Here is a 12,635-nt window from a genome sequence, read left to right as displayed (position 1 = left end):
TACTGAGCATGCTCAGAACCAAAATTTCAAATAACTCAGGAAAAGGTTAATATTTTTTTTCACCAAACCAGAAAAAGTCACTATTCGGAAGCCATAATAGTAGTACAGTATTTAATGTTAGCTTTTGAAATGTCACATTTTTTATTAAGTATATAGAAAACCACAAAACAGAATGTAATTCAATTCAATCGTAACATTATTCAGGAGGTATCATTTGACTTCATGAAGCAAAATAAGTTAATTCTATAGGGCGATGCAAAACTTTTGGCCATAGCTGTACACAACCTGTTTTGTTATTTATATATATGAATTGAGCATCAACTTTTCAGACGTGGCAACTGTCAACACATGTACCAACTCTGTTGCTTATAGTTGAAACACCACAATGTTTTGTGGGTTGTTGTTGAATAGTACTGATGGAGATACATGACCATAGTAAGCAGGGATGGGTGTGCACAGTACTGTATGGTAGGTGTAAACAGTAAGATGGATGTGCAGCAACCAGGGATTTCTTTCCAGTGTCATTACAGTCTGATACAAATACACATGGGCTCTGGATAAGCTCTTCCAGTGTAGAGATCGTTGAGCCTAGGGTATACAATTAAAACTTTCCACAATTTAAAAAGCTGTTGATATTCAATCAAGAGGCTTGTATTGTCAATAGTCAAAGACCACAGATCTTTTTATTTATTTATTTTTTTAACTTCTATAAATTAAGTTGACATGTAAGAACCGGCTGGTGAGGAAACATTCTGCCTCATAAGCAGAAAGAGCTTTCTCTTACCCACCATTGAGGTAGGATTTCACTCACCCTGTAAACCATTTTATTGATAAGGATTGCCAGGTAGGGTTGATAGATGGCCCTGTCTCACCACACTGCTAACTTGCGTGTGTGTTCTTTTATTATTATTATTATTATTATTATTATTGACTTCACTACAGTGTAAACCACTTCCCAAAATGCATATGTATATGTTGATAAATCTCAATACAATAGTGAAAAGGAAAGCATTGGGAAATAACTGTGATTCTGGCAGCATCGGAGATCTGGGCTGCCTCACAGGAATGGCCACAGGCATGCTAGTTTTTCCATCCTCATTAGTGTAAAGGGGGACGAGGTTGAGACCACCAAACTTATTTCAGTTGTGGTCGAGTAGTTTATAAACTGTCACGGAAACCCAAGATGGAATTATTTTCCTTTAACTCCCTGAAGCCCAGCTATTATTTTTTATAATACATGGATATTATCTGTGATAAAAAAAGACAGTAAATGGGTTAAGGTTCTAATTGCAAGTGAATTTAATGAATAATAATAATAATAATAATAATAATAATAATAATAATAATAATAATGTACATTAAGTCAATATTAAAGAATCTTAAATATAATTTCATCTTTTTGATAATTCAGGAACATGAATTAAACTGGGTAGATACTGAACTGCAAAAAATAACTTTATTTTTAAGGAAACAGTGTTTCAGTGGGGTATGCTTTTTATTGGTTGGTGCTCCTGTTGATGGAGGATGATTATAAATCTTCAGAGGCAGATTTGTAAAGTGCCTAAAAGCCACGAATTGTGGGTGTTGTCGAGTGATTAAAACGAGACATTTTGTTGAAAGTGGTGGGGGTGCACAGGGGTCAAATAAGGGTCAAAGGTCAAGTATAATCTTCTAGATGAATATTCCATTTTGACATCACTACTGCAGTGTTACACCTTTTTTTCAGGATGTGAATATAGCTATCATGGTAAAACTATGGAATTTCCATAATTATCATTGGGGTTCACAAACTTTTTCTCGGCACTGTATATATTATTATTATTTATTTCTTAGCAGACGCCCTTATCCAGGGCGAATTGTTACAAGATATCACATTATTTTTACATACAATTACCCATTTATACAGTTTGGTTTTTACTGGAGCAATTTAGGTAAAGTACCTTGCTTAAGGGTACAGCAGCAATGTCCCCCACCTGGGATTGAACCCACGAACCCATATATATATATAATATATATATATATATATATATATATATATATATAATACTTAATTTTTTTTTCGTTCTGGCAATAAAGAAAGCTGCTAACCCATTACCTGGGATGTGAGTTTATTTTCTCCTTTCTGTACGTGTAGGGGTGGTGGAACTAGGGGTGCTGGGGGTCCAGTAGCACTCCTGGCTTTGCATGACTTCCATCATATACAGGGGTTACAATTTTGTTCAATGACTTTCAGCACCCCACTTTAAAAATTGTTCCAGTGCCACTGTGTAGTGTGTATTGTATTGCAGAACAAATGTTTAGTCATATTAGGTGCATTATCCCTACTGTAATTTTATTCTATTCAAACATAAATATAATGGCAACATAAATTGTTCATTAACAAGATACATGATGAGTACATTTCAATGCAATTATAATCTCACTACTGATCTTCTACACTTTAGCTGTTTATTACTCCAAATAATAATCCTTGTAAAATGTTTATATTGGTATTTGAAATAAAGCTTTTACTGTGCGTGCTTATCATTTTACATTTTGTGTTAGCTTTCCAAAAACAGGCGATAGCATAGAAGTTCCTGATTTTCCGTATCTGTGCAGTAAATTTTGTGTGGATTCTTTCTCCATATAATGATGGTGTACTGTATATTTTAAAGGGGTGTGTGTAATTTAAATAATTAATAAAGGTGAATGCTGTAAGGATCTACATGACGTACCTAAAATAAATTAAATGTATTCCTCCTGTTTAAAAAAAACTATATTCTTTATCAGGTGAAATGCGTTTTTTGTAGAGAAGTAGTTTTGTAGTACAGCATACATGGGGATTATAATTGCCCCAACTCTCCCAACATGAGTAGCCGTCAAATTTGTATAAAATCCGTAAACATAAAAATGCCTACAGTAGGTCTCATCTGTGTTGGCCCAGTGCATTATGGTAATTCCATTGTGTTCTTTATCATCTGTTCTCGAATCCTGACCCAGCGACCCTGGAAACACAGAAATGTCATGTCAGTGGATAGTAATTAGTGCATCTGGAGAGAGCCTTACTGTGGCCTTTCAACCTTCTGCAGAACGGTGCAAAGAGAACAAGAAAGAATAGGAGGAAGCAAAAAGCTGTCAAACCCATCGTGTTTAGAAAAGGAACCTCCGCCACCTCCCTTCTGTGCTGTAATATAACAGGCAGAGATGAATATGCAGTTTAAGACAAAATTAACCTGGAATGCACTTTTTGCATTTATTGTCTTGCTGAAGACATACTACGTCTGTCACCAGGCTGCATGTGTGTGAGGTTGTTTCAGTAATTCACTGTACAGCAGTGGAGTTTTTCTAGAAGGGATGTGTTATATATTTAACATTTAACGTTTTTATCACGAATAAAATATTAAAGGGTCTTGACAACTAATGAAAACTGGTGCTATAAAGGCTATACAGAAAGCAAGAAGAAGCTTAATTGCAGTTCTATGTATTTGCTGAACAAACTTATTAGCAGAGCATTTAATAGAAGCTCCCATTAATCAATGTTGCTTCCCAGTGTCTCCCGAGCCCTCTGCTGTGTTCTTTTTTTTTACTCTCTTTTTTGGGATCAGCTACTGTAATTAAAGGGATGAAATATATCATAGTCACAAACTTAACATGTCCGAAAGTAATTGCCTGGAACTGATGGGATTTCATCTACCTAAACCTCATGTTTATTTTATTTTCCTCTTCAGGTATTTAAAATTGATGTGCTGACGAGCGGAAGACAGCACTCAGTTGAGAAGCGCTACAGCGAATTCCACTCACTACATAAAAAGGTAACCATGTTTTATCCCCCCACCCCCCTAGCTGCCATATAAGGTTGTGGTACCAGGTCCGCAGAGCAAGAGGCATTGTTAATCATCGGCTGAAGTGGCACCCTTAGAGTATTTATCTTGTAAGCAGCTCGGCTCTACTGGAAACTCAGATTGTCTCGGTTTTGTCTTCATTCATCTGGAGCAATTCATTACTGGCTGTCATGATCCCCAGTAACTGTGATGATGTATTTTTGAATGCTTTTGACAAAAAAGGAACAATCAACTATATTGCTTTCACATGCACACAAAAAAATTACAAATGTGTTTTTGAAACTGAAGCTTAAGTGGTATTATTGTTCACTGTAAAAGCAATGTATTACAGTGGATTATGAGATATTACACAGCGTACTGCAGAATCCAGACTCTGGCGGAGTGCTACTGTTGAAATCGCTGGTTGTTGTTTGACCCTCTAAAAGGGCTAATATAATGTTTAGAAAAAGATTTAAAAAAAAGGGGGGTGGGGTGGGAAATGTAAAGCAGCCAAATTAGACTACAAAACTGATATCAGAAATTAAACATCAAATTATTATGGATAGTATACTACCAACAGACAATGAGACAATATAGTACAACAGTAGGCATTTGTTAGTGTCTATTCAGTTTATTCCTGATTTTGCATAATTGTTTTGGCCCCTGGCCTGCTAATTACCTTATCCTGAGTTAGCTTATTACATCATATACACCAGTGGTTCTCCTCTAAATAATTACATTATGAGTTAGATCAAGTACAATATTGACTTTTTTTTTGTGTGTGTGTGTAGCTGAAGAAGTTTATTAAAGCACCTGAAATGCCCTCCAAGCACGTGAGAAACTGGGTTCCCAAAGTGCTGGAGCACCGAAGACTTGGACTGGAAATATACCTGCAGGTACAGAGCTTTTTAATTTAAGGATTCAAAAGCAAAATATATTTCCAAAAGATGAGCTGAGTATGGTATTTATCTCAGTGGTTCACTTCCAAAATAATGCCTCTTCCAGAAATGTACCTTTTACTGTTTAGTAGCTAAACTACAGTCACTACTACCGTACGGCATCGGATGTGTAAGATACATGTAAATCATACAAATAGTAATCTGGTACGTACTGCATCTTCATTTTCTAGAAAGTGAGCGCTGGTTACCGGGCATGTAGACATCATTTCCTAGGTCTTCTTTCCCTCTCAACCATTAGCAATAGACGCACTCCCATTAAATGACAGGGAGATGGAAATGCACTGCAGTATGACTCTCAAAGTTCCAAGGACACTGTTTTAAAGAGCAACTAGGCATAGGTCTGAAATATCCATTATTTTAACCAGTGTATTTTTCTTGTTGTTTACTGAAACAGGAAATGATTTACACAGTGAATGTTTAGTTTTGAGAATTTCTTTCATAATGCAGTACTTTCCAAATTCCACAAAAATATATGTCCGTATGCTACTCTGTATTTAAGTTCCCCTCTGAAAAAGTACATGAAATAACACATTTTCTGCTATTTGCAGTTGTTACAAATACATGCCCTCGATGGCAGCGTTTAGTCCTGCTTTATCTGTAAGCTGTTGTTCATGTTACAACTTACAAATAGAAAAGTTTTTCTTTGTGCATCATTGAAAAAGAAAACATATCCCATATTAAGCATGTCAGTTCCAATAATGAGCTGTTATGCTTTATTAGCAACACTCAAGATGTATGTACTTTGTCAAAACGTATATTTTGTTTATACCTAAATTTGATAGTTCGTTTTCCATCCATTACAGAATATCAACCTTTTAATACATTCTTTATTTATTATTATTATTATTATTATTATTATTATTATTATTATTAGTAATAACACATTAGTCCTCACTTGTAAAACAGTTGAGGTCTTTACTGTCTTCACTGCTGCATTGCTCCTCCAGTGCTCATGCTAATTTATAAAGTGTTCAGTATTACCTTTTTTGCTCTCCATGTCAGATGTCTGTGAATTCAGAATGATGTATTGATTTACCACATCATGGGCACTACACCTTTACAGCACAGACTACTGGTGCCACAAATTCTGACATAAAGACTGTGAGGAGATAATAGCCGATCTCTGTCTCTGTCACAGTATCACAATTCTAAGGTCTTGAAACTGCTTCTGTGACGGTTCCCTTTCCGTTGTTCTGTTAATGGATATTAGATATTTAAAGTACAGTACCTGCTATAAAACAAATAAATGAAGAGGTGATGCTGGTAAGAATCATGTGTATTTATATAAATCACATACTGTATGAGAAACCAACCTTTTAAAGGTTTGTCAATATTCTAGTACATCATATTGTGTATAGATGTCGTCCTGTGCATGTATAACGGGGCAGTGTTGGGCGATGCACTACCGTTACAGATTCACCCTATCGACTTTTGATAAACTTAATAAATGGCCAACAAAATAATTAGATGCCGTTCTGTACATACGAAACGTATCTATTTAATAGAAGAAGCGGTTAAACAAACTTTAGTTCTGGAGCAAGCTACATTACTCAGCTATATCTCTTGAAGCAAAGGTAGCTGATGGGGGGGAGGGAAACCTTCTCCCAAAAGTAATACAGAAAAACAAACAAACAGTAATTTTAATTATAATTAAAAACATTTATTGAAAATTAAATAAATCAAACTAGTGTATTTGTATTCGCTGGTACTACGTCCTTCGTTACGACCCGCTCCTCTCTCCTTTCACTCTCGTCCGTGTTAGCATCTGACGTCATCAGTGTGGGGCGGCAAAAGTGGATGGGAAGCATGCCGCCTTTGGCGCTTATTTTAGACGGCTTTACTCCACGTGTTCCATGCTAGCCATCTTGAAGAAATGGAAGAATATGATTGGGTAGTAGATGTGCTTATCATAACTGTAGAGGAGGCAGGAGCGCGTCTGCCTCCTCCGAATGTACAGCACTGACTGAGTGGAGAATTTGGATCGAGTGGCTGCCTCCTCGTAAAATAAATATGTTGCATATTAAATATAAATAAGAAGGTATTTATTTTAAAATTATCGAGTAGGCAGTGCCTCTTCCGACAAGCCGCCACTGATGGTTAGTGTTTGCTGTTAGAAGCGCCAAAACAGCCAGTCTTCACACATTTAAAATATTTTGCATTATATATTTTTTTTATTTTTAGTTTTCACTTTATTTGTTACATTATGCTATTATCCGTGCTAATTATTGTTTACTTTTATAATTAAACAACTGCATAGAATATCGTTGTTTGTTTAGAAAATGCAATAAATAAGTTTTCATAAGGTAAGTGGCAGAGAGGACATATCATATTCCTTGGCTACTGATTACAGTAATTGGTAAAGTTTATGCTTATTTCAAGAAAGGGAGTACAATTACAGAAGTAAAATTACACTTAATGCAAAGAAATATATATTTAAAAAAAACAACCATGGGCAATTTTTAAATGCATATAGTTTGCATATATGTATACAAATGAATAATACTCAGCAGTCTTTCAGCTGGTGTTGATATATCATTCTTTTAAACAGTCATTTGCAGGTTTTATTTGTGTGTGTGTGTATATATATATATATATATATATATATATATATATATATATATATATATATATATATATATATATATATATATATATATATATATATATATATATATATACTGTACAAACCTATGTAACAATGCTTTGGATGTGCATATATAGACAATTACCCATGAAGAGTAGATACAAGGTAGAATACCATCATTCAGTTTGTCCTCTTTGAGGTTTTGTTAAAATAAAGGAGGTGGTGGAGAGATTACATGCTAAAGCTAGAGAAAGACAAACTGTTTTTCCTTCCTCATTAGTCTGTGAACACCGTGTTAAATAATATTAATGACTGGGATTGTCAGTACTTACCAGGGCTTTCACCGGTACAAGTGATTTTATTGATCGATACAGATGCAGTGTAATGCTGAAGATTATTCTGCCCCGATTTTTATCAAAGCCTTAACTAAGTTTATTAGCACACACAGTATCTTTTAAATAGATCTAGATGATGATGTTGATTGGGAAAAGCAGAATACCATCCATCTTTTTGATCTGCTAATAACTGAAATCCATCATTGTTTCTATCAGCTGTATTCACATTCTCTGGAGTCTACAAGTTTTTGCAGCAAGCCAGGGAATGTAGGACAATGTGCAGCTTCTGTTATTTATCAATAGTTTCATGAACTGGCACTGGTGGTCCTGCATTGAAGTAAAGTTGATTGAGAGCAACACATCTTAACCATTATTAATAATAAAATAAACACAGATATTTGTCACCAAATATATCTGTAATAGGTGAAGGAAAAACTGTGTAACACAAACTAAACATTTTCAATTCATTGTAGCGTGTCAGTTTAAAATGTGTTCTGGTTGTGAAGTCTTTCCATCTGTTTTGGTTTACAGCTTTAAGTACGAGTCCATTCCATATTTAATATGAAATCTGTACTAGAAAGTAAATGTTTTCATAACAGCATTCATTTTCCCCATACAACAGGACAGTGCTTTGTAATGCTGATATGTTCACATATAAATATATATATATATATATTTTAGTAATTTCAAAATCTCCAAGTAACTACATTTAGTGTACTAGTCTCAATACTATTTAGTTCAGAAAATATGCTTAGAAAATGCATGAACTACATGATATTTGTATTTGCTCAAATCTGAGCAAGAAATCTGTATTTAATATACGTAGGCTGAACATCTGCTGAGCATAGATGCGTTGGTATCATTTAAAGCAACTGCTGTGCATTATGAAAGAAGAATGATATCACTGAACTGGATTTTATTTTTGTTAGCTTTTTATTTATCCAGTATACTAGATTTCTAGCTGGATGTTTTAAGATCATTGCCATATCAATGTTATGAACATTGTCAAGTCAAATGACCAATTTCTCATGACATACAGAAAAGTGCTATTCATTTTTATTCTACAACCCTTTTGTGTTTGCAGTTTTATCGACAACAGGAACACACACAGGTGAAATTAAACCTTTCTTTTTAAATGAGGTTCTAGCAGCTAAGTCAACCATGAACGGTGACCTCCCCCCTCCCCTCCCCTCCCCAATGCTTAATTTGATTAAACACTTAGTTAGTAGTTGAGATTAATGTATATTTCTCCTGCTAGTTCTAGCCAATTACTTTGTATATATACAATCCCAGACCTTGTTAATTATGTGTAGGTTGTTTAGTAATTTTTAACAATATTTTCAGAGCAGGGGCTATTACCAGAGTAACCTTGCCGTCAAGTGGAAACTCTCAGCAGATTAGGAACTGACTTGAGACCATTCATTTTCAGGCCAAGTCTAATTACTGTGGGCTGCCTGCTACAGGTAGCAAGCTCCTACACTTAAGTAATGTAGGTGATTCTGAGAACCAAAAGGAAAAGATTAATTGTTTGCTTTGTTTTGTCCCTCAAGGGACGTGGGGTGCTTAATCAAGAAAAATAATTCCTTTTTGTGTTGATTTAGGATATTTGCAGAAACCCTTGTAGTATAAAGGTAGGTGTAAAAGCAGCATTCTCATTTTAACTGCTTAGATATAGTGAAACAAATGTAAAATAACAAGGACATTGATTGTCGTTTAACATTTTTCACGGTAAGTCATTTGGCTGTTTGTTTTTTATTCTGACCAATACTGTTACACAGTATTGTCATTCGTATTGTCTAACTCTTCTGAAATCTAATTAAGTAGACAAAGAAAAAAAAATTGGGGGGGGGGGGGGGAAGCTTTTTCAAATTGTTCTTAATTGCAAGAGCAGAGAATGTGCCAAACAATGTGGTGTTTGTAATTAAAAAGAACCCCCAACTTGTAAGCCCCATTAATTCAACCTTTTCCGATCTGATAAATAAGCTTTCAAATAGTGGAATAGATTAATGGCATGCAATTAATTCTTAACTGAATCTGAAGGTCAGGAAAACTACTATGGTTAAATGCAAATGCTGGAATAAAAAACTATTGGACTAGTCTGTAAGCTTATTACTTGAATGTAGTGGCTCAGCACTGCAGTGCAATTAGCCGCTGCATATGCTTTTTCATGTTCCAGTTTATTATTTTATTGTGCAGGGGCTCAAAGATCTAAAATATTATTATTATTATTATTATTATTATTATTATTATTATTATTATTATTATTATTATTATTATTGAAGGTGAATGTTTATTTTCAGAGAGATTAACATTATTTCAGGTGTTAAATTCAGAATGGTAACTGGGGTCAGAACTGTAGTTTATAATACTGTAAACATTCAGTGCTCTATGTAAGGCTGGAATTCCTTCTTGCAAGTTACAGTATTGCTTTGCTCTTGTGGTTTATCATGTCACCCTAACCCATGGAATTACAGAATTATTATTGGTCCAGTTTGTTGTACAGTAGTAGGAAGAAGGTAGTTTTAGCAAATACGTTTAATAAGAAATGGGGGTTAATAATAGGTGGTGAATGTGCCTGTTGGGTGTTAGTGGGAAAATTCTATTCAGTGCTGCATTGCAGTAAGCAACTGCAACAACCCAGGGAGATGGCAGAGAACTAATATTGGCAAAGTAGATTGAAATGGAATACGTTGATGTACGCAGACATTCCCAAAAACCAATAATCTTCCATCCTAAAAAACAGAAGACCGCTCTTGAATTTCTGCACCAGTGATGTGATGCACCAGTTGACAACATGATTGGGCAGGAAGAGCATGATTTGAAATGTTTTCCCTGGTGTTCTGTCTGGTCCTTACTCAGTATGCATTGGGAAGCAGATTCTTATAAAGTGCTGTTAGCAGCATTATTCACTTTCACTTTGCACACCATAGTACACTGGGTCACTTTGAGTAATTTAGGACGGTAAATATTATATATAATTTTTTTTTTTTTGGGGGGGGGGGGGGGGATGGGATTTTTTGCTTGAATATATTTGCATGATTCAATCATTTACCCCTTTGTTTTGTAAAATAAAAAGGTGTTCAGATATGGACAAAGTATAATAAAGGCATACCGCTACACATGAAATGCATTACTTCCCTGAATACCTACACTACTGTTATATACTGTAAATGCCCATGGACTATACAGTGACAGTTTACATGCATGCACGGCAGTCGAAGGAAGTCAGTCACTAGAACTGTTATAAAGTAACATTTCAATAAAATGAAAGTTGAGGGTGCCCAGTGGCTCATCGAGCAAAGGCACTTTTGTGTTCAATGCAGGGTGAATCATATCTAAAAGCTCCCTTCTTCGAATCCTGCATACCGTAAATTGGGGAGGAAAAATAGCAGGGCAACTCTTCAAACTTCAGCCACACTTACTGGACGGGTGCCCCACAAATCCAGGCAGGTAAGAGACGATTGCCTTGACAGTGGAAGCAAAGGTTGCCTGTTGATCTTCAGTCATCAAGGAGAGTAAGTGTGATGCGAAATTTGAATTGGGCAAATAATAATAAAAAAACCATGAACATGTTGGTTATAATAAAGTAAGTAAGCTCCTGTGAAAATGTGATAATGGAACTCTTATCCAAGATGTAACTGATGTCCATATTAAGCTGTTCTTGCAAGGAAGCGTACAGTAGGTGTCAGGGACAGGCCTCTATGACCCATGACCGTGTTAAATTTGATATTTGATGTCCATTATTTAGTGCTTTCAGTTGCCAAGTTGAATGGCTCTGCAGTAAATGTTTTTTTCACCTACTGACTTTATGACCACCCTGTTCAAATACTGTAAAACACACCGAATCCAGACAGGTGTAGCAGATGCAGGACAGTGGAGCTATTTTTACTCCATTTTGTCATGTATTCCAGAAATCTAAGATCTTACAATTTGTTGCCCAATCACAACTGAAATTTACCAACAAATACCGGTACCTACTGTGGACAAATCTCATTTTATTTGGTCTTCTCAATAGACAGAGTGTAGCAGGGTCACGGCAAGAAGGAGACTTGGAGGCAAGGCAGCTGCAGTTTAATAAACAAAACAGGTCACAAACAAAAGGGCCAAAATAAAAGTTTAACAAAACACAAACACAAGGTCAGGCTGGGCATTCGCCTTCACTGAACATACATATCTCTTCTTAGCAACACAGGTCACAGAACACCAAACACTTACCTATTCCTCTCCCATTTCTGGCTGTTTTTATGCAAGTGGCTACTCCCTTATTGGCATCAATTCACACTAACTGGAGAGTGGCCACATCTGTGATTCCTGGCAGAGACATTAACCCCGTCCCTGCTACACAGGTTAACCAGAATGGAAAGAGGTTAAGAGATGACTTAATATAAAGTCTATTATACGTTAAAGTGGTGAGGTCTGTTTGATTAGTACAAACATGTAATTCTTCAGAAAAATTGGGAATTTACAGCAGAATGGCATTGATGAATGCAGCCTTGCAGAGTTGATGTGATTCATTTGTCATCAGCATGAAAAAGGTTAATCAGTATTCGCTGGGCAGGTTGTGTTGCCTTTTTCAGTAATTGTACTGTTCTGTGCCTTTATCAAACCATTCCTTGTTTGGCTGGTCGGGTAAGAAAGGTGTCACCGAAGAGAAGCCACAATGAATTACTTGAGATTGTAGAAAGATTACATTTCTTACTTCTCACTGCGAAAAAAAACGTGTCAGCTTTCTGTCCAAATAAATGTATGGAGTACATAAAACATGCTGGGGAATAACCTTAGGAAGAAAAATCAATTGCAATTCATATTTCATAAGACCATTATTGCTTGTGAAAGTGTGGCATCAATTTGTTTTATAGGACTGTTCACTGGGTGCCTCTTTTTGCTTAGCTGTAGTGAATGACAGAAGGCATGAGTTCTTCGCAGTACTGTACCAACCTACTTCATGTTTCCTGCT

The 12,635-nt window shown here is 35.7% G+C and overlaps 1 protein-coding gene across 2 annotated transcripts in view; it reads left to right on the top strand.

Moving 5' to 3' along the window:
* LOC117408335 (sorting nexin-24) overlaps positions 1-12,635 on the top strand; it is a 44,808-nt gene that overhangs the window by 22,227 nt on the left and 9,946 nt on the right. For both annotated transcript variants that reach the window (XM_034013248.3, XM_059022476.1), the window contains exons 2-3: positions 3,708-3,791; positions 4,592-4,696. In XM_034013248.3, the coding sequence (XP_033869139.1) occupies positions 3,708-3,791; positions 4,592-4,696 (189 nt within the window). The remainder of the gene's footprint in view (positions 1-3,707; positions 3,792-4,591; positions 4,697-12,635) is intronic.

Source organism: Acipenser ruthenus, chromosome 1 (genome assembly GCF_902713425.1).
Source record: "Acipenser ruthenus chromosome 1, fAciRut3.2 maternal haplotype, whole genome shotgun sequence".
In the NCBI taxonomy this organism is placed as follows: domain Eukaryota; kingdom Metazoa; phylum Chordata; class Actinopteri; order Acipenseriformes; family Acipenseridae; genus Acipenser; species Acipenser ruthenus.
This window is presented reverse-complemented; position numbering and strand designations above follow the sequence as displayed.